This window comes from Oratosquilla oratoria, chromosome 19, assembly GCF_046742065.1.
Source record: "Oratosquilla oratoria isolate Oo_2021 chromosome 19, ASM4674206v1, whole genome shotgun sequence".
NCBI lineage: Eukaryota > Metazoa > Arthropoda > Malacostraca > Stomatopoda > Squillidae > Oratosquilla > Oratosquilla oratoria.
Genome location: NC_134795.1, coordinates 57545618 through 57569405, shown reverse-complemented (window position 1 = coordinate 57569405; position 23788 = coordinate 57545618). Strand labels below are relative to the sequence as shown.

General features: G+C 38.9%; 2 protein-coding genes across 5 annotated transcripts in view; one reads left to right on the top strand and one right to left on the bottom strand.

Annotated features, from left to right (window-relative positions):
• The window catches only part of LOC143035918 (branched-chain alpha-ketoacid dehydrogenase kinase-like), a 65617-nt gene extending 48332 nt beyond the window's left edge, over positions 1–17285 (bottom strand). The window contains exon 1 of the mRNA XM_076203132.1: positions 16974–17285. Within this exon, the coding sequence (XP_076059247.1) occupies positions 16974–17180 (207 nt within the window). The 5' untranslated portion in view covers positions 17181–17285. The remainder of the gene's footprint in view (positions 1–16973) is intronic.
• Positions 17286–17833: 548 nt separating this feature from the next.
• Usp32 (Ubiquitin specific protease 32) overlaps positions 17834–23788 on the top strand; it is a 152577-nt gene continuing 146622 nt past the window's right edge. For all 4 annotated transcript variants that reach the window (XM_076203130.1, XM_076203127.1, XM_076203128.1 and 1 more), the window contains exon 1: positions 17834–17958. In XM_076203130.1, coding sequence (XP_076059245.1) covers positions 17901–17958 — 58 coding nt within the window. In that variant the 5' untranslated portion in view covers positions 17834–17900. The remainder of the gene's footprint in view (positions 17959–23788) is intronic.

Below are 23788 nucleotides of genomic sequence, written 5' to 3'. Positions count from 1 at the left end.
ATATATTTGTATATATACAATTTGCATTTTCACACGTGTATACTTGCATTTGTACATGTTTACTGGTATTTGTATACACTTGTGTGTAACGGTCATATTTGAAGAGTCCACATGGATGCATTTAATATAATAATCACAATAATGGAAGAAAAAGAAGAAAAGTGAAGAACGAAAAAAAGGCGCCATCCCCGCCATGCAATCCCCCCCCCCTCCCCCTCCCTCGCCGTCATGCAACTCCTTTTCTCCCTGGTGAAGATCGATAGCTACTGGGATATATATACGTCCAATAATCTTACGCACATACACACGCACACACACACACACACACGCACGCACAGGAACGTGCATACAACACACACACAATTATATTATATATATATATATATATATATATATATATATATATATATATATATATACATAAAACAGGTGAAAAATGTAATCACACATTTGTCAATCACGTGAAAATCACTGTTGGAGTAGAAAAGACTGAAGACGGGAAATCTATATATTTCGATTGCAAACTGCAATCCTCTTCAGTAGATACAAATTGGAATAGCGAGTTCTACATATGTAGCACCCTTGACATGAGAAAGGGGAAGATTGGGAGAGGTCTCTACCCTCGGCTCACTCCGTATGTGAGGTCAGGAGGCAAATGTCTTTTTAATAGGCTGGTGATGAAAAGTCTTGAAATTATATCCGGGGACCATTGCCCCTTTGAAATGTTCATATTGGGCTGGTATTCAATTATAATAGATTCTACCATTTTTCTCCAGTAGTTTCTTCCCAAAGACAAAATAAATCTAATTATTATCCTAACACCATTAATAAAAAGGTGGTAAATGTTCACCAAAAGCTGAAAGAAGAACATAGTCAAGGGGTATATTCGATTCCATGTAAAGGTTGACTTAGTTTACATCGGACAGACTGGAAGGGATTTGAACACGAGGATGATCGAACATAAACGTTCCATTAAATATGGACAATAAAGCTCAGCTGTGTTCCACGTTAAGCAATTTAAACATTGTTTAGATTGGGACAAGGCTGAGCTTATTTATAAATCCAGATGCGAGTTCAGGAGAAAAATGGTGGAATCCGCTATTATTGAATACCAGCCCAATATGAACATTTCAAAGGGGCAATGGTCCCCGGATATAATTTCAGGAGTTTTCATCACAAGCCTATCAAAAAGACACTTGCCTCCTGACCCCACAGACGGAGTGAGCCGAGGGTAGGGACCTCTCCCAATGTTCCCTTTTGTCATGTCAAGGGTGCTACATATGTAGAACTCGCTATTCCAATTGGTATCTACTGAAGAGGATTGCAGTTTGCAATCGAAATATATAGATTCCCCGTCTCCAGTATTTTCTACTCCAACAGTGGTTTTCACATGAGATATATATATATATATATATATATATATATATATATATATATACATATACATACATTTAAAGAAACATTCATGCACAAATCACATGCGCGCGCGCGCACACACAAAAAAAAGAACATGCAAGCACACAACACCACACATGCGCGCGCATATACACACGCACACATACACACACACACACACACACACACATGCATGCACATCAACGAAAATGCATGCACACAAACCAACACACGCATGCACGCACACAACACACACATACAGGCATGCACACCAAGGAAAATGCACACAACACACACATACACGCACACAACACACATACACATGCATGCACACCAAGGAAAATGCACACACACGCACACATACACACACACACACACACACATGCACGCACATCAACGAAAATGCATGCACACAAACCAACACACGCATGCACGACACAACACACACATACACGCATGCACACCAAGGAAAATGCACACAACACACACATACACGCACACAACACACATACAAATGCATGCACACCAAGGAAAATGCACACACACGCACACAACACACACACATGCACATGGGTGCACACCAAGGAAAATGCACACACACGCACACAACACACACACATGCACATGGGTGCACACCAAGGAAAATGCACACACACGCACACAACACAACGCACACAACACACATGCACTAACACCAAGGAAAATACACACACACGCACACAAATTCTATGAACAAAGAAGTGGTTCCCCGGTACATGGACAAAGAATCGAGGAATCTTACAAAAAGACGCGTCCGCCCCAGACTCGAGTCTGCAGCAAAGGGTCCAAGGTGTACAACTTTTGAAGACAGAGAGAATTCAAAGAGCAGCTGCCGCATTGGTTTCTAATCTTTCAGATGAAATACACGATGATGAAAGCTAAATGACTTGTGATCTTTGGAAAAGAAGTGAGAAAGAGGTGATTGGAAAATAATTGTTTTAAGAATCAAATGAGAAGAGATGAAATCGAGCCAGAAGTCACAGGGTCATGGTGGAAAAAAGGAAATAAAACAAATTATCAATATAAATAATAGGTAATCATATAATAGAAATAAAATCATAAATATAAACAAATACACAATAAATGAAAATATAAAGTACGTCCAGAATTTTTTTTCCACAACAGTACGTCCACTTATGGAATGACTTAGTTGGAATAGACCATAATATAATTTATAACTTAGGCAAACTACGAGTATTTGGAGTAGAAGAACGTATACATATATATATATACATACATAATATATATATATTATATATATATTATATTATATATATATATATATATATATATATATATATATATACATATATATATATATATATATATTCGTATATAGCTGGAGTCCAGGAACCATTATATATGGGATATAAAGCATACGCTGGACTCGACGAACGTCGAGTCCAGCGTATGCTTTCTCCCATAATATATATGTATATATATATGTATATATATATATATATATTATATATATATATCATATATACATATTATATATATATATATTATATACATATATATATATATATATATGTATATATATATATAATGTTCTATAACTTTGCCTCTTCAACATGATTTTGTCTCCAAGGACAGAATCGCTGGTTGATTATTTGCGACCAAAGACCTGCAAACACAGTACCCACTTGCAAAGAACTGGATTAAAACCCGCGGTAAATTGTGTACACCCTACACACACACACAATCTCTCTCTCTCTCTCACACACACACACAAAAGGAGCATACACACACAATCACACACATACAATCTCACACACACACACAAAATGAGCATACACCCACAATCACACACACATACAATCTCACTCTCTCTCTCTCTCACTCACACAGAAACTCACACAAAAGGAGAATACAAACACAATCACACACACATACAATCACACACACACACACACACACAAACACACGTACACAGTTGCAAATCCAGCCAGGCCACATGGGTGTGCCCGACACGCATGTACACTAAAGACTGAAATATATATCATCATCGTCATTTCCATTCACCTCCTACAACCCCTCCAACAACCCCACCTCCTGGATCTGGATCTGCAGGTTCCAGGAAGAGGAGGAGGAGGAAGAGGAGGAGGAGGAGGAGGAGGAGGAGGAGGACGCTAACCAGGCGTCTCCGGAGGGGGGGGGGGGGTTGTGATGTCACGCGAGGACCAATGTGACGGACGCGTCTCCATGACAGCTTCGACTACAATAGTCACGCCACGAATTTTATTTTGTTCCTCCTCCTCCTCCATCTTCTTCCTCCTAGTCTTCTTCTTTCTCCAACTCCTCCTCCTCCTCCTACTCGTCTTCTTCCCCCTTGTCGTCTTCCTCTTCTTCTTCCTCTTCTGTTTGACGCGTCTTCAGGTCCAGCGGCTACGTCATCACCGTTTCTGTGAAGAGGGGCACCTGTCTTGCCCAGTAGCACTCTTATAGATTCTGCTCCACACACACACAGACACACACACACACACACACACACACACACACACACACACACAAAAAAAAAAAAATGACTCGGTGGCGCGGTTGGTAGAGTCCCCGACTGTCACTACAGCGATCCAGGTTCGAATCCTACCCAGGGCCGAAATAATTTCAGTATCGCTGCACTTCGAGTCGTTACTCCAACTCTCGTGGGCGGGGAGTTAGGGGTGTGTGTGCGTGAAAGGTCACAGCATTACCCATAGATCGGTCATACGAGCTCTGAGCTCTCTTCCGGGAGGGAAATAGTTGTCGATCACGAGTTCAGCACGTGATCCAAAGACCAAGGTGAATACACAAACACACACACACACCATCATATGTGGACAACGACGCCTAGCACATGAGATACTCAAATTAGACGAGTTCTAGTATTGACACAAAATGTATATTGTCAGTGGATCTCTGTATCGCTGTAACTCAATAAACCGAATATCATAATTATCATCATTAATATCTTACAGAGGGAGAGAGAGATAGATAGATAGAGAGAGAAAGAGAGAAAGAGAGAGAGAGAGAGAGAGAGAGAGAGAGAGAGAGAGAGAGAGAGAGAGAGAGAGAGAGAGAGAGAGAGAGAGAGAGAGAGAGAGAGAGCTAGAGTGAGAGATACGATTTCGGGGAAAACTCCCTTCCTGCATTTAGCAATCAGGTGCGCGCGCGCTCTTTCGGACGCACGCACGCACCCACCAAAGGCTTTTCCCCTCTTATAGGAAGAGGGGGAGGGGTTAACAGTCCCACATCGTATACAACCACCCCCTATTCACCCCCCCCAACCAGCTCAGGTACAAAGCAGTGCAGCGAGGCACAGCTCTTAATATACCGAAATCCTAACTGCTCGCACAAACATCGATCAGCAAACGGGTGGCACTCTTCCACGTGTTTATAATGCCCCCAGGTGATTTAAATCGTCTCCATTGGGGTGGGAGACAGAGAGAGAGAGAGAGAGAGAGAGAGAGAGAGAGAGAGAGAGAGAGGGGGAGAGAGAGATGAGAGAGAGAGAGGGGGGAGAGAGATGAGAGAGAGATGAGAGAGAGATGAGAGAGAGAGCGAGAGAGAGATAGGTGAGAGAGGAAGAGAGAGGGAGAGAGAGGAGAGAGGTGAGAGAGAGGTGAGAGAGGAGGGAGAGAGAGAGAGACTGGCTATAGAGGACACCTGTTAGCAATGGCTGCATACCGCAGGAGTCACGGGACGTCGACTTTCTTGGTCCTGATGGAATTTCAGCAGGAAATGGCATCAGATCAGACGGGATGACGCGCGCATGGGGACAGGAAGTGGAAGGGGAGAGGAAGTGGAGAGGAAGAGGAGAGGGGGGAAATGAGGGAGAGAGGAATGGAGCGAAGGGGAGAGGAAGAGGAGAGGGAGAAAAGAGGAGAGGGGGGAATGAGGGAGAGGGGAATGGAGGGAAGGGGAGAGGAAGAGGAGAAGGGGGAAATGAGGGAGAGGGGAATGAAGGGAAGGGGAGAGGAAGAGGAGAGGGGGGAAATGAGGGAGAGGGGGATGGAGGGAAGGGGAGAGGAAGAGGAGAGGAAAGGAAGAGAAGAGGAAGAGGAGAGGGGGGAAATGAGGGAGAGGGGAATGGAGGGAAAAGGAGAGGAAGAGGAGAGGGGGGAATGAGGGAGAGGGGAATGGAGGGAAGGGGAGAGGAAGAGGAGAGGAAGAGGAGCGGGGGAAATGAGGGAGAGGGGAATGGAGGGAAGGGGAGATGAAGAGGAGAGGAAGAGGAGAGGGGGGAAATGAGGGAGAGGGGAATGGAGAGAAGGGGAAATGAGGGAGAGGGGAATGAAGGGAAAGGGAGAGGAAGAGGGAAGAGGAGGAAGTTGACAGGGAGGGGGGAGGAAAGGAAGAAGAAGGAGAGCAGGAAGATTCTGGAGAAATAAAGAGACAAAAGATGACACACCGAGTGCCCAGATTACCTCCCCCCCCCCGTCCTAACTGGGATGGGGTGGCTAGGCAGATCGCACTAGATTACAGGCCTCTAGAGTGCCTACAGGACCGTGACTAGGTTGCCTCTTTCACGTCCTTGATCATCACAGTTGCACGTTAGGTATTCGGCCTAAATCTCGTGTATCCAAAATCTAGGTCAGCTGTGTGAATCTAGATCGCGTCCAATCGGCCTAGGTCCTCATAGATCGCGTCATCCGCGATTGGTGTCGCGAAGGGAGGGGGGAGAGGAGGGAGAGGAGGGAGAGGAGGGAGAGAGGGGGGAGACTGTCTTCTTTGGACTGACACTTCGAGCCACGGAGGTCAAACAAGGTCAACGACACGAGAATGAAGACGTAAAGGTTCTAAGAAATGTTGTTGAGACAGATTCAAGATTTCTGGACCTTCATTCATTTCACGGCCGTCAATTGAGGACACACGGACTCTGGCGGTATGCAGACAAACTCTTCCCTCTCTCTCTCTCAGCTTCCAACCCCGCCCTCTCCTCCTCCTCCTCTGTTTTTCCTTCCCTCTTCTCTCTCTCTCTCTCCTTCCCGTACTTCCCCATTCTCTCTCCCTCTCTCCATCTCCTCCCACCCTCCCTGTCACCCACATCTCTCTCTCTCTCTCTCTCGCCCCCCATCTCTCTCCATCTCCTCCCACCCTCCCTCTGTCACCCCCATTTCTCTCTCTCTCTCCATCTCCCCATCCCCTCCACCAAGCAGATGCAGCAGGTGTTTCTTGCATAATTACCTCCTCACATGATCACTACTGCCATGGTGATGTCACCGTACCCTGAGCTACTGGTTCGTCAACCCAACCCAACTTAACCTAACCTACCCCAACCCCACCTAACCTAGATTAACCCAAACTAACCCAACCCAGCCTCACCTAACCCTACCACCACTGACCATCAGTCTGAGACTAATTTTGTTCATGGAACAAGATAGTCAACCATTAGACGAAAGAATGGAATCTAGAAAAGGACATTTGATAGTTGATGCGCACGCACGCAGCACACGTGATCTCGCTTAAAGCAGGTCAAATCCATCGACGTACCCAGGTCAAATGTAGTTTCACCCTATTACTATATTTTATACGAATTTACGAACATGAATTCATTTCGGATTTGATCTGTGCACTTTATACACAAAAAGGAAGAATTATACTAATAATTATATATAATTATACTTTTAAAGAGTATATGAACATAGATAATAAGAATGAATTATTTTGGGGACCAAATTGAATTTCGCCAAATTACGTTCCACCGAATAGCATTTCGCCTTCGCCAAATCACATTTCACCTTCGCCAAATTAGCTTTTGCCAAATATTATTTCGCTAAATTAGCTTTTACCAAAACTTACTAGGCCGTATCACCTTTTGCCAAATCTTATTTCGCCAAAATCGCTTTGAATCAATTAAGCGACATGAAATTTTGCAAAATGGGGGAACAATTAGCATAACATTACTCGCGTCCTCTCTGAAAACGGCATGTTTGCGTGAGTTATCAGTAGTACATAAACACACAGATACATGCCATATTCGAAGTCAATTAAAGATATCAGTTCACTTCGGAATAGGTTAGAACCGTGTAAAAATACTCCAGATTATTACTGACCAGATCTAATGAAAACAAGTGGTGACGACAACGAAAAAAGTGAAGAAAAATTAAAAGAAAAAGAAGACGAGGGAGAGAAAGAAGAGGAACTGCTTTTGTACACAAAGGAACAAACAAATAAGCTAATTAACTGATATATTAAATAATAAAATAAATAAACAAATTCGAACATCGAAACTTTCCGTCAACTATTGAAGTTCTGGAAACTTACGACTAGCAATACGATTCACCTACAAAATCCAAATCTCACTTCGCCATGTATCAATCATAAAAAATACAGAATAAATTCCAAATACAACACAAATTTCCGCGCACGACGGAGATAACACTAGAAACTTAAAATATTACAACTGAAGTCATTTTTCCTTGTCATTCGAACGCGACCAGACGACCACTCAACCAACGACTTTCAGTTTGAAATTTATTTCTTATGGGTCTGTTATGCTTGGCACCTCGAACTCTACCATGAGCCATTTATAGCCTTTTAGTGCCGAGGGTAGGGTGGATGGGAGGAAAGGGAGAGTGAGGTGGGGGGAAAAGGGAGAAGGAGGGGGAAGGGAAGGAAAAATGGAGGAAAGGAATGAGAAGAAACTGAGGGAGAAGAGAAAACGGAGTTAAGGGGAGAGGGAAGAGGAGGAGAGAGAGGTGGTGAGAGTATGAAGAGAGGGAAAAAAGAGAAAAAGAAAGAGAGACGGACACCATCGCACCGAAGAAGCAACAAAAGAAAATTACGTAACCCTGGTCCGTAGAGGGGGGGGGGATGAGCTAAAGGCCATGTAATATTGACTGCATAAGCTTACGCAATCGATACTGCACCCGAGGACTGAAGGCGGGGGGGGGGGGAGATGAGAGTGAGAGAGAGCAAGCCACAAGAAGTAAGATGAGGAGGGAGAAAAGGAAGAGGAGGAGAAGGGGGAAGAGGAGGAATCTTTATACGGTAAGAAAGGAGATCTCACACCATGAGACGCTTCGCTGTCACTGCGGTCGTCACCTTTGCCCGGGGTGTATGGACAGACAAATGAACTATAAATCAACCTGTAGCTGTGGGATTCGGACGAGAAAGAGAGATATGGAGAGAGAAAATTGGGTACGGTACAATACCCTTAGCACACCAGGTAGTTAATACTATTTTCAGAAATATAATAAATAAAAGTGGTTGGTACGCCTGTTTTTACAATATCTTATTTCGTGCAAATACATATTTATCGCAGTCCTAACTGCTAGAGATATATATTTATCTAACCAGACATACTAGCAACATTTGTCTTTTTTTTCCCAGAAGTTGCCTAACGAAAGACAATTACGTGAGAGTTGAAGGAACTTCCATCTCCTCCACGCACTCCTAACATGCACGAAGATCTCCCTTCCTCGCCAAGGCCTTATTTTCAACATGGCGACAACTTCTATAACCGATGTTATGACAATCGACATTTTTTCTTTCAGCTGAGGAAAAGCCCTTGCCCCGAACCGACTGAAATTAATTGACGTCAAAACCTCATCAACCTCATAAGCTAAGCAGAGATCATCGTACAGACCCTCAGAAGAATATCTGCCACCTATCAGGTAGATGGAAAAATTATTCTAATAAAAATCACAACTTACTGGGGTAACCCAACAGCCTCTGCATTAGACTTTGCTTATTCTGGCTGGTCGTCAGATTTTATTCAGCCGTGGGAAACTAAGTTAACGTCCCCGTAATGTCAGAAGATTACACACACACAATATATATATATATATTATATATATATATATATATATAGCAAATCCCCCCACCCACGCCAAGTATACCTCCGTCCGCCTCCCCGTTAATCTGTCCCTACACGCACCCGCGTCTCCCTCGGCCCGACAGTTGCCAGGGTCAAACCAACATCTCAGCTGGCGCCCTGTCCTGGCATCTCTCCATCCGTCAGGGAGAGGAGTCCCACCACTATCATTCGTGCATTCCATCAACCCACCCTTAACACCCCCACCTCCTTTTCTTCTCGACCTTTTCTTCGTCCTCTTGCCGTTATAATCCCATTGCCCACGTGCCCACTCCAGTCGTCGAGGGGGTCTGGTCTTATAAAATATGACAACCTTGAACGCGTCCCAAAATTGTATTACATCAAGTATTACTTCGTCTTATACAATTCGAGGCGAGGTAATTCCTACCCTAAGATTTACACGAGTTGACGAACTTTATATTGCGACACTAAAGGATAATTGGCAAAGATTGTCCACAAGACCAAAGCGAACGTTAGTCCTCAAAAACATTGACGATGATGCAATAAATACGTGAAACAAACTGCTCTCCATATGTGGAAAGATATAGGAAATACAGATAAAAGTAGATATATATTGGGCCAGTTTGTAGACCAAATGTCACCTGTAGATGGAGGTGAGAATGTTAACAGTGAAGATGGATGGCAAGATCATTCGTGACCTGCAGGTCCCAGTGCTGATCCACTACATAATATTAAGACACAGACCTCTGGCAATGGATTGATTACTTTAAATACTACACATAATGAATAATAATTGATGTCAAGTTTCAGTGACTGGAAACCTGCAACCCACAATTGCTGACATTGATGACTCTTGGAAAAAATGGACTATTGTCTGCTTTGTTTTAGTTTAGGACAGCTTCTGTTACTGGTTTATACTGGTAGAAAGAAGTCACCAGTTGCCAGCTTTACTTGTGTGAAAAGGCAGAGAAAATATCTGTACTGTCAAAGTTAATAATATAAATTCTTAAACATATTTTACTTGTATCTCTTTCTCACAACAGGCCTGGTCAAAGATTTTGCCCCTGATGCAGCCACCATTGAGAGGACACAGAACCCTAAATAAAATCATCTGGCAATAACTGGAAAAATTATTAACCACAACAACACATTGTAGTAAGGTGGTAAAGCAAATTTTCCACAATGAAAGCTAAAAGGAACAGCTGACATTGAAATATTACTCATTTCTGAATGAAGACTAACCATCATACATACGAGAATGCAATACCAATGAGATTTAGGGGTGCCACAAAGATCTAATAACAATTACAGCATTAGAGGATTTTCTAAAATTAGGGAATTATGAACACCAGAAGCATTTCTGTTTTGGTACATTCTTTAAAGTATCACCCAAATCACAGGTTTGAGTTCTGCACTTTTCAGATTCCCAGGAGTGATTTATCTGTCCAATCAGTTAGCTTTGGCTCCTCACCTTTACCAATAGAAAAAACGATGGGACACTTTTTTTCTTTCAAGGGGCAGAGTGGTGGTGATCTCAAAGGACACCATGAGTTAAAATAAAATTAGTTTAGGCTGTAAACATGGTCACTTGTGCCAAGTCCTTGCTCATATCACACATGTGAATCATCCTAAAGACAGACAATGGCCAAATGTCAACAGGTTGCATCATTCAGGTTCCTGGGCCTTTTTTCTTATGAAATACATATTGAAAAATGTCAATAAAAACACGATACATAAATCAAAAGTGTTGGACTTGTATATACTAATAATATTCATCTTATTGTAAAAACTACGAGCAGTTTGATTTTTATGACATGGCAAAGTGCACTTGGTCATCCAGCATACCTCACTGTTGACTGCATAACCATATTTGAATACCACAATAATACTTATATTTGGAAGGACTGGTGCATTTTAACGTAATATATAAACTTAATATATTGTTTGTGATATAGGTATTTGCCTAGTTGTGCATGTATTTTTGTATACACATGTTCTGAATGGTTACTGCAGATATCTGTTGTTTATTTGTTGCAACTGGTTGGCTGCCCTTGTATTATGTGATGGGAAGGCTGGGTATTATTGGCTCTTGCATAGAGTTGTGTGCCTACCATTTTCATGTGCTTTTCTATGGGAAGAACCTTGGTTTCTGAGTGCTGTAATCATCTGGGGTGGTTTTGTGTGCATTACCAATCCTTTGTTTTGTAGTGTCTGTAGAATGTCTTTTCTTGACTGCTGAGACCTATGTTGGCAAGGCATTGCAATTCTTACAAGTCATTTGTAAGCAAATCAGTTTATGATGGCCAAGTCATGTGCTTGCCAATGACCTAAGCACAGATATGTTTAAATTTCTTCATTGCTCTCACTGTGGCCTTTCACATGTGGACTGAAGGAAATGTATATTAAATGAAAGACCTAGATTTTTTTTTGTTTTTTTTTGTGAAATATAGGTTGACTGTTCAATCTGACTGTTGGACATTTCTTTGATTTTACAGTTGTCTGGAGTAAGCCACATCAATGATGATTTTTAAGGTGAAGCTGCCATCCTTTTAAGTCACTAACATAACTAGTTTGCCTTGGTATTTTTGTGTGCTCTTACTAAGTGATCTATAGCTACTCTGCTGTGCTATGATGGCTAGGTCATCTACACATGAGCTTTGATGCTGTGCTCAGGGTTTGGGATATGAAAGCCACCCATGAATCAGTTGAACAACCATGGTAATACATCTCCTTGGGAGACTCCTCAGTACAATATTTTGGCATCCAATATATGGTTATTCTGAGTACCTGCATTCTCTGCCAGCTATGAAGCCTGTCAACCATTTTTTGCTATTGTTGTAGATGTTTATCATGATCAACTTTTACAGGTTATGCCCCAGGGCCATCACAGGCTTTGTTCATCTACAATCATTATTACTTTTCAACCTGAATGTGTTGTCTTGGTGAAACCCTTTAGTATGTGTGATGTTCATGAGCAGTGTATTGCTGGAGTGAGTCACTGAGTTATACAGATTTGTGGAGATGGGTAGGTGAGTTTTAATTCTTTGTAACATCAGTTTTTCCATAAATTTGATTATTGTGGAAAGGAAAGGAGGGAGATACACCTACATGATATTGGGGCTATTAGTGGTTTGTTTTATTTTACAATAGTAACTATATATCTTTTCCAGGTGAATGGGACCTTGGAGAAAACTACAATATATTTTAGGACCTGTACTGTAGTTGGGGACAGGTGTTTTAAGTGGTAGTTTGATATCTTGTCTGGGTCTATGGTGTAAAGTTGTTCAATTTTGTCTCTTTTTCTACTACTTTCTGGATATATTTTTATTGTGTATTTCTTATATCCTCCTTATACGGTATTTCTTTATCTGGTAAGTTCACAGTTACGGTATTTGGTAATTACAACCCTCTATTCTATTCATGGTAAGAAAAATTCACAGATACAATATCCACTAGATATTTTGAAGAGGAAAAAGCAGGGAGAAGGTACGTCTGCTATATCTTATTACATGTTATAATGGGTTCGGTATATGGTAAGTTCAATTTGCAGTAAGGTTTTCAGGAATGCATATGTACAATATAACGAGGACTTACTGTATCTTCCTGTTTTCTGGGGCTACAATCTAGATTTTTTTTTTGAATTGTGCTTATGCATGATGCTGCACTGTTGTTTTGGTGATGGAATTCTATTCTGGGCAGAATCTCCTACTTCATAATGGGTGATAAGTTTATTGGTTTTTATAATTTTCATAGTGTTCCAAATAAATGAAATATAAACAAATATTACATACATACATATACCAATAGCTATTTCCACCTTACAAGGGAGGTAGCCAAAAAAAATAAAGGCATAAAATCCACTCCCACCCATTCCATCCCCATTCACCTCCTCCCTCCCTCTTTTCTTGGCTCAAATAGGAGGAGAGGAAGGTTTGAGCTATTCTAAATTTTCAACCCAGTGACATTTTATTGACCTTGTTGGGGCTAATCAGTGATGCAGTGCAGCCAAAGTTTACCTGAGTGGCACTTCAACACCTTGTATTCATTCTTATACAGAAACAAGATTTCTTATCACCTGCAAAATTATATTTCTCATTTATACTGATATAACTTACAAAGATGGCTTCCCTGTCTTCTTGTATGGACTAAATCATAAATGAATTGGTCTGGCCATATAATACTCAATATAATTGGAGCAAAAGCACCTATATATTTAGCATTAACATTGGGGTTAATACTCCACATCTTCCAGCTGTTGGGGGATCTCTTTACTGAGGCACTAGACTTTCGTTCTTACTGTTTAGGTTTGTTAGCCATTCTCCATCAAGGAGAACTTGATATTCTATCATTAAATTCTTTGTGGCTATTTCATGATTTTGTTTCACAGCTTATATTAATCTTTCACAAGTAGTCATGGATCAATATAGATTTCATTTAGATATTTTCTTATAAATGCAATATATCTTAAATGTTAGCTGGTTACATCATTTCATTGTGTTAATTATACATTTCTTCATATAAAGAATATTCAATTATTATTCCCAAGTTCCTCATTATGGTTACTAGATTCAATTTAGCTGTGCATATGTTCTTTCAAAATGGCCAAGTTTTATCTTGATACAAATACTAGCCTTATTTTTTTCTTCATTTAACACTAGTTTCTCACTAATCATCCACTTCATTATATCAACTGTTTACTTTTTCATGTGGCACTTATGGCCCTAACTGGGAAATTAAAGTATCATCTACATATAATTTGAAATTCATATTATGCTTAACAAGTACTTGAGATTCTTCCATCATGCAAATGTTAAATCATGTTGAACCCAGTATGATTCCTGTTATTTTTTGTTTGTTTCATGTTTTCATTTTGATAATGATACAGTAATCTACTTGAAAGATAACTTTCCAGCTACTTTAATACATTTCTACATATATCTATTGACTTCAAATCCCCTAATGAAGCATTATGATCTACAAATATCACTTCAGTGCAAGTCAAATTATCATGCAGCATTGGCTGCCATATGTACCATTCATCACACTACTCAAATTATAAAATATAAAGTCACTGCTGTAATACTCATTCTCTTTTACTCTGAGTAATAATAAACTGAGAAAATGTGATCAAACCAGTTCACAGAATCTGGGGGTAACACATATGTAACTACAAAAAATATATATATAATCAAGATGCCCACACCGGCATCCTTGTGTACCCACTTGTGCCTCATGATGCCTACATGGACATCATCGTGCTGAAGTGGTCAAGATAAACCATAACCTATTCCCCATATTCCATTACCCACTATTCTTAGTAAATCATTTGTTCATAAATTTCTTTCTGTTGAATGATCGTCCTTTTCAAGTATATTAGTAACTGATCATGGTTCAACGACATTTGACAAATGTGACAAATTCAGTACTTGCTATCTAGACTCAAGGTCTTCAGCATCACCCTTCTCTTGTGTAGGTTTAATATGCTAACTCCTCAAACTGGGAACTTGTAGGGTTTTACAGTCATTCACCATTTCAAGAAAAATAATTTCTACCCTCTCAAAGTAATCAGTCTATCAGGTCTTGATGAAAACTGGGCATTTTTAGTGTAGGTAGCTATCATTTTTCAGTAGGTCATTAATGACTATTTAATGTACTTAATGGTCATTAATGTAAAGTTAGTCAACTCAAATCTATTACCTTATCTTTGTTTGTCTACATTTTCCTCACTTTTTTTAAGGACTTGTAATTATATGACCTTTTTCAAAGAATATACTAAATTTCTCAACTATAATTTTACCATCACCTACACTTTTCAATATATTTTCTCTTTTTTGTGCCAAACATCTACACATTTACAAAAGTTCGTAGGAATTACAAAGGGGTGTCAATATATCTCCTGGGGAAAGGGAGTCTATGCCCCACCCCCCCCACACCAAATCTGCAAGTGGTATTCACTAGGGAAGAGGCGAGGTTTGGAACTTTTCAAGTTTTCAATAAATCTACCACAAGCCAAGATGATTTTGTTAGTTATGCAGAGTATTGTATTACTTTATTAGTAATACAGTAAAACTCCTTTTATCCGACCTTCGAACATCTAACAATTCCAAACATCCAACTTTTTCCTTCAATGTCCCAAGTTGGATAAAAGTTGAATTTGTCCAAACATCCGACCATCGAGTGGATGTTTAGTTGTTACTATCACTGCTACCGACTCATGGTGCTCAAGACAGCTGTTATTTTCACGGGCATTTCAGTGTTTGTTTACGTTTGGCCTTTGTTGGTTATGTCTCCTCCACTCTGTTGTGTTATTTATTATACTTTATTGTACCATACACAAGAGGAAATGTCTCAAACCAGTGATTTTAATATTTTACTATACGTCCAAACATCCGATTTGGGGTAGGTCCCACCAAGGTCGGATAAAAGGAATTTTACTGTATTGGAAACATCAAGTAGTCTCTGTGTTCAGTGGAGGTCCACCGCATCTCACCAACCCTTTGCTTAAACCTTGATTCTGTTCCAGTTACACACAAATGCATTTTTCATGTTTTTCATTTTTTGAATTGAAAGATCTATTTTTTTCTATGGAATGGTTAGGTTAGGCATTATTGGATGAAGGTTTCATGTTAAATATCTGTGCTTGAGTTTCTGGAATTATACTTGAACTGGTATTTTATTAGTAGTGCACACCTACATGATATATCATTAGAAAATTAAATATTAATTTTAATATGTCAATCTAGTAAATATTCTTATTGATGGAAATCAATAACAGAAAACAAAGCTAAAAGCCATGCACAAAGTTGCACTGACTCCTTTAGAAGCCATCTTTGTTTTGATAGATTTGGAGGTCAAATATGATGATGATGACCCTGGTGACCCCTAGAATCAGAGGCATCACATTACTAACTGCAGGTTAGGTTAGGTTTGGTAAGTGGGTAGGGTAGGTACGTAAGGTAGATTAAGTTAGAATAGACAAATTTATCATACTTTAATTTCTTCAACCTCCACATCTGCCAAAACAAAGATGGTGTCTTAAGTAGTCGAAGCGGCTATATTTGTGTATAGCTTTTAGTAACTTTTTCTGTTATTGTTTTCTGCCGAGAATATATACTACACTGATGTATCATAATCTACGAAAATTTAATTTTTCTATTACTATATTGCATGGATGTGCACTTCTAAAAATTTACTCCTAAACCTTATGCCTTCAGTATTCAGTCTTGTCCATAATATGGACATATTGAATACAATAATCATATAATGGTTCTATTCCAATATCATGCAAACACATATTTCACTTTTCTTTTTTGCATCTGAAAGATCTATCTTCTCTATGGAATGGTTACTTTAGGTTAGGTTATACTAAATTACCTACATAACAATGCAAGTTTTGAGTTAAATATCAGTGTTGGCATAATTCTGTAACTTCATAAGTAGGTATGTGCTTAATGCCTTAGGGAGAATATATGCATCTTTTAGACTAGCAAAATCTTAAAACTTTTGGGTACAAGGTTCAACAAAAATATAAAATCTTCATACAATTGTTATAAAAAGTCAATAACAACCTCGACTTTAATCTGTTCTTATATAACAAGTTCAACTGCAACCTGAAAACTAGTGAATTTCAATGCCTATGACGTTTGACAAAGTATTCTGCCACACTCGAAAGATCGTACTTAATTCAGTTTCCATTGTCATATTTCATATGTACTAACATTTCAAACCACCATCGTTTGCCTTTATCCTCACAAATGCAAAAAATATATGCTATGTTTACCTTCTTTGCTGCTGCTTCAATGGCTGGTTGGTTGTAGTACGCGGAGACAGTTTTGGCTCTCTCTCTCTCTGATGTATAGTTGGATCTTGCCCGATATTCCACTTTATCAGAAGAAAGAAACGATCCATGTCGTTGTGTTTTCGCCTGCAAAGCACCATTCTTGTGATGGTGCAAAGACCTTGCTACTCTTGCGGTTGTACGATTCATTTTCTAAGTCGTTACTGCCCTACCATGACGATACTACTTGTCACAACTACCCTCGTGTGTAACTGAACTGCTTTTCCCTCAACAGCTGTGGACTATGGAGCAGACGAAATACACAAACCTGTTTTCCCTAATATATAAGGACGATGAGACATGTTCTTGATAAGTATTCGAAACGGTTTAGAATGACCTTGATACTCCTATAAGGGATTGAATTTGTACCAGTGCCTTGAGAAAAATGGTTTTACCAAACTCTATACTTTTCTCTAACAAAAACAAATTGCAGTGGAAAGTTTTACCTACAGTCGGTATGTCCAAAGTGGTATATTTTACATATATAGTTCAATATCCTCATTAATTTGCATTAATTATAAAATATATGATTTTTTTTAGATATGAAAGTTCCAGCAAACTTCCATTTTCTGTGAAGTCGTGGTCATGAGTGCGATGTTGACAACATGAGACGCCCAGAGAATAAACAGAAAAGAAAATATCTATTTAAATTTACTGGCAGTTTTATACTTATTGATTGCCTATACAAGTATGATATATATAATTTTATGACTTAAATAATTTTTTCATTATTCTTTTATGAAAAAATATAATATTTTTAAACTGAAAACTTTCAGAAGCTGACCAGGTATCTTTCGGTTGTGGCCTACGATGTAGAATAGTCAGATAGTAGAGTGCGAGAAATGAACTTGTGCTAATAAATATGTCGAAATGGGCGGCAAAGAAAGCAAGCCCATCACCCTTTCATACGAAGAAGCAGTCAAAAGAGGTAATGTAGTTTTATTCTTCATTGTTTTTATTCCTGATATCGAAGACTATGGCTCTCCAATTAAATATGAGGTTGATATCTCCCCTGGAAGGCTAGTCTGTGACACAATTTTGAGGAAATCTTTGTTTTTCTGTAGTCTGCGAATGAATGCTAATTGAAGGAAAATACAAATATTAGTGTGATCAGTATAACTTATTAATTTTGTAGTGGTAAGTCGCCACGTAGTATGACTAGCATTACAGAATGGGAAAGTAGGTGGAGTCAAAGTAAACATCGCTCCTGTCAAGATTGCATATTCACGTCTTATGATGGGGAGGGCATAAAGTGCAATTAGATCATACGTCGTAAGGATACTTATAACGTGTATGATAGTTTTGTGATATTTACCAATAGGGAAGGTGGAAAATATCCACTTTTAATCATATATAAGTATAAATATAGATGTATATTATTACTAGTGGATCTTCAAGCAATGGTTGAATGGTAGTCATTGCAGAAAATACATCATTCATACTCAGAAAGCCTGTTACTGGTTATAACAGTTTTATGGATTTAAAAGTGATTATAAATACTTCTCCTAATCATGATTTGGTGAAGTAGTTCTCATAGCTGCCGTATTATTAAAGCACTGCACTGGGAGTATTAGATAAGATAAGGAATTCAAAAGTATTTCTCTACTTTGACAGGTGTCCATGACTTGGGTGATTGACAGATTTAATGGGGGTATTTATATTGCTTATCATAGAATATATCTATGAGTATTTACACTATAAAGTTTGTAGGTGTGTGAGCAGTAGTTAGATAGGCTTTGTTGACAGTTAAGCATTGATAGGTTATATGATTTTGCATTAGATTCACAAGAGCATTGCCATTGAATTGGAAATTTAACAGGGTAATCAATACCAGTTTTCTAGAATATTTACTAGTATTTTGGTTAGAAGTGATTTCTTTCTTTGTGTTGGTATGACTATGAGTAAACATTAGATACAATAAATAATAACACAAGAATGAAAAGAGACTGCAAGAGACCATAAGGCCTACACTAGGTAGTTCCATGTCCATTATTACCTGTCATCCCCATCCATAAAGTTGTTTAACCATTTCTTAAAACAACTGATAGTTTCAGTGCTCACTTCATGGTTACTAAGTCTATTCCATTCATTGATCACCTTATTAGTAAACCAATTCTTTCTTATTTCCTTAAATCTAAATATGTCCAATTTAAATCTATTATCAGGAGTCTTAATATGCTGACCTTGTTTGCATCACCCTTGTTAAAGCCTTTGATCCACTTTACCACCTCTGTTAGATTACCCCGTGCTCTGTCTTTCCAGAGAGTGTAAGTTAAGGTGCATAAGCCTCTCTTTGTAAGTTAAATTTCTGAGCCCATGTATAATTTTGGCCATTCTCCTCTGTACTGATTCTAGTGAATTTATATCTATTCTATAAAACAGACCAAAAATGTACTGCATAGTCAAGGAAAAGTCTAACTAATGGTAGATAGAGCTTCATTATTTTTACAATTGCTCAACTTGTATGCCTTATATTAGGTGTCATCTTAACTAATCAAGGTAAAAAATGAGGATGTGGACAGCTTCTTTTTTTGCTTTGTTAGAAAATGAAGAATTAATTGGTACACTAATGTTCCTTCTAACAAACTTTACTTTGTTATAAACAAGGATTTTTACTTTTTGCTAAGGTCTTTTGTCCAAGAAAATTATTTTCCTCACCTCAAAACAAAAAATGTATGTAAATAAACAAGAGCCTTACTGTTTACAATAGAATATGAAGTATATGATTCAAACGTCGGAATGGAGGAAACTGAAGGGCACGAGAATGGAGGGCAAGGAAGGATACTTGCCAAGGACGTAGTAGTCATAGGAACATAAAAATGTACTGTTTCACAAATCTGTAGCTTTGGTCTTAGTATGCAGAATTTAGAATGATAACTTTGGTTTTCAAAACATCTCTTAAGATTGTATGGATAATAGGTTTAAGATATACTTTAATGTTACTAATTTCATACCAGTAAGATAAGGTACTATAGGTTCATTGCTTAACAACAAGCATAGACTTTGTGTATGTAACATAAAAATTGGAAAATGTTATTACATGTGCATAATTCAGTTTAGGGTCCAGGGTGGACAAAGTGATAAATCAGTACTGTATATGAAATATTCACTTTTGTAATATATAGTCTGGTTGTCAGCTCCATAAGCTTGAGGTGTGTTTCTTGACAGAAAAAATATAGTATTTCGGAATCCCGTAAACACAGGTATTTAACATGAAATTTACATTGTCCAATGGCTCCTAACTTAACCTAATATACCCATTCCATAGAAAAAAAATAATCTTTTAAATGCAGAAATGAAAAAAAAGTGAAAAATGTGTTTGTGCGATACTGGAATAGAACCATTGAGAGGTGTGTTATGACAGGGAAAAAACAACCAGAATGGAGCAACCAGGCTTATTGGGCACATCAGTGTATTGTTGCAGTTACTGACCAAAGACAAAACAAGGTTCTCACCTGACAGGCTTCCCAGATCCACACCTGTCAAGGGAGGATCCACAGAAGCCACACACTGCTGATGTGCCAACCCAAAGGACATGAAAAGTAATGATGTGAAACAGGAGCTGGAAAATACATCATAGCAGTTATAAAGAAGTTAGCAAAGACTATATAAGGTACAGGGTTGGGCAGAGTTAATGGAAATCATAGAGAAGTTCACCAAGATGATTGGAAAGAGTAATTTTGAGTGATGCCAAGATATTGCTGTACTTGTGATACACCTTTGAGTTAAGAATTCTAACTAAATTACCTGCCATTGCAGAGAAAGAATGGTTCATTACACTGCAGTAGTGTGTGAAATCAATAAAGTATCAGGAATGTATATGATATACAGTTAGTGTTTCTCCAAAGATATGAGTAAAATCCCCTCTAATAATTGAGAGGAATTGGTACTGACAAGATTTGTTTTCTGGTAAAATATACTGGCAGTTGTGTTTGATGCTTGACAACTACAGTATGAAAAGACAGTATCTTGAAGTTCTGGCCTCTGATATTGATTACTAAAGAGAGAACACATCAAAGGGAGTAACATATAAAGAATCAATGACAGGAAGCAGCAAGTTGTGATCCTGTGAGTCAGATGTCAGGAAGAATTCTCTCTGCTGCCATTCTTCCAAACCATCAACACTCTTATCTCTTTCTATAGGTGGGGCCCCAAGGAAAGGAACTGAAATATAAGAGTCCAGTAATCCCAAGATCTATTGACTTTGACACCATAATGTGAAAAGTCTGGGAGGAGTTTGGCATAGCACATACTATGTCTTATGCTATCCCTTGGACTTGCGATTGTTTCTAGAACCATTTGTCATACCAGTGTTGTCTCAATTCTTATACCTTCACTTGTGTGACATAAGGTTAGGTGACCTGACTGAGGGAATTTTGGTGTAGAAGGATGGTCCATTTTCTCATTTTCTTTCAATCATTGTGTGCCCCCTGTCCCTTCTTCCAAAGTAGTGCTCAGGGTTGATGAATCAGGACATACTGGCTTACCCAGCTCAGAGGTACCCCTTTCATCATGTCCTACATACTCGGGAAGTCGTGGACCTGTAGATCTACTGGACTTTGGCATTTGAGGCCTCCTGATTTGGTGGAGTATGGCTGGTGACAGGTGCCTGTGATTTGGGCTCACAAACCCTCTGTTAGGTGAAAATGCATGGGGAAAGTAGATTGAGATGTTCATTTTCTTTTCTAACATTCCCTGTTCACTCAGAGGATAGATGCACTGGCTCCATTCTGTATGGGACAGAAGCATAGATGATAAATCAGGTTGCAGGATATATTACACTCATCTGAGGCCCTTCAAGTGTATATAGTCATGTTCTGGGATTTTCTGACTGTAGGAACCACATTCCACATTGTTTGAGACAACTGCAATATGTTGTTCTATGTACCTTTGCAATTGAAATATGTACATGGTGATAGTATAAGAAAAACATCCAATGCTCACTGCAACATGAACATATAAAAAAAAGGAAGAAACAGCAGCCCTCCTAAAGCCAAATTGCCTTTGCTGCATCCCCATGAAGAGACAAAAAGGGCTCTTTCTAAACCCAGGGACAGTCTAATGCAACACTGCAGTGGTAGTTATCACCCTGTCACAAAAGGAAATTCTCGGTGCTTCTGATAAAACTAAATGACATCAGAGCCAGTGACTGTCTCTTCACACAAATTAGAATTGCATTTCAGAACTTACCCAACATTACCAATTACCATCTCAACTTGCATTGAAACAAACCCAAAGATTCATGATTCTAGATGCCACTAGTGGACTAACAGCAAAGTGTCCCATTAACCGCTTCAGTATGGGTCAAATTGTCGCGTGCAGCATCGGCTGCCATGTGTAATTTGCATCACACTGCTCACATTATAAAATATAAAGTTACTGCTTTAGTACTAATTATCTTGTGCTCTGAGCAATAATAAACACAGAATCCAGGGTAACTTGTAAAACTAAAAAAAAAAGATGTATAATCAAGACACTGATACCAGCATCCTCTTGTACCCACTTGCGCCTCATGACGTCTTCACTGCATGCAGAAAACTCCACCAAACATGGTCCCAAGGAAATTAATTCCTAATTTTCAAACTAGAATTAAAATAAAAAGAAAGGAAAAAGTATGGAAGAGTCCTGTTCTCAACCCTTATGTTGGTATCCCTGGCAATGAATAAACTGACAAGGCAGCTCAAGATTTTGCTTCAGACTTCTTTGATGCCTCCACCTCACTGCTTGGAATAGAGCACTGTCTTCCCTCTGGCTCACAATACAGAAAGTGTGGCAAGAATGCTGGAAAGTATACCTGACTAACCAATTCCATTAAAGTAACCAACACTTTGAGGCAGCAGTACTATGCTTATGAACAAGACAGCTATCTCCCACATGGCCACCTCATACCTGGAGACGTTGCATATATGGTAACCCTTATATAATACCACACATTCTACAAAAATGTCCATCTGATGCAACCCCTCGTAACAACCTCCTATTCCTCCACTTATATCCCTCAAACAACAGACACACTACACCATATTAGGTGAAACATCACCAATAGCCTCGTCATCTCTTAACACTTTTCTACAGGAGACAGAACTCCATTCCAAACTATAATTGCCCCACAGCATATAAACCTAGCATTCAAGCTTTCCAGCTTTTAAGATTGGGAATGAAAATTGGAAGATATTGTGAAATTTTGAGTGTTATATGCAGGGTTAGGTCCAAGGATATTTACTTGTATTTGTACTTAAGTACAGATTTTGATGTACTTATACTTAGACCCTAACTACTTGAAAAATACCAAGTAGATTCAAATACAAACAAGTACAGTACATTGTATTCAATCAAAAGTTATGAACTGTATAAAGATTCTAGTGAACTTTTTGATGATACTATTGGATAAATGCACTTGTCTGTTATTTTAAGTACGTACGTACTGTACTTGGAATTGTAATTAAGTACATATCAGAATTACTGTACTTGTACTTTTTGTTGAAGAATATCCAGAGACTTGGACTTACAGTTGCCTGTACTTGGACTTGACCCTGGTTGTATCAGATGTCAGCATACCCCAACTTTTAATCCAGATTTATGTGGTGGTCTAATGTAAGATTAATGTAGTTTGAAATGTTTGGAATGAATTTGATAAAGGTTGAATATGACCGAATTATGTTTTATCAGTTGTAGAGATACCTCAACTTTTGATCCAGATTTATGTAGTGGTCTGAAAACTAGTGAATTTCAATGCCTGTGACATTTGACAAAGTATT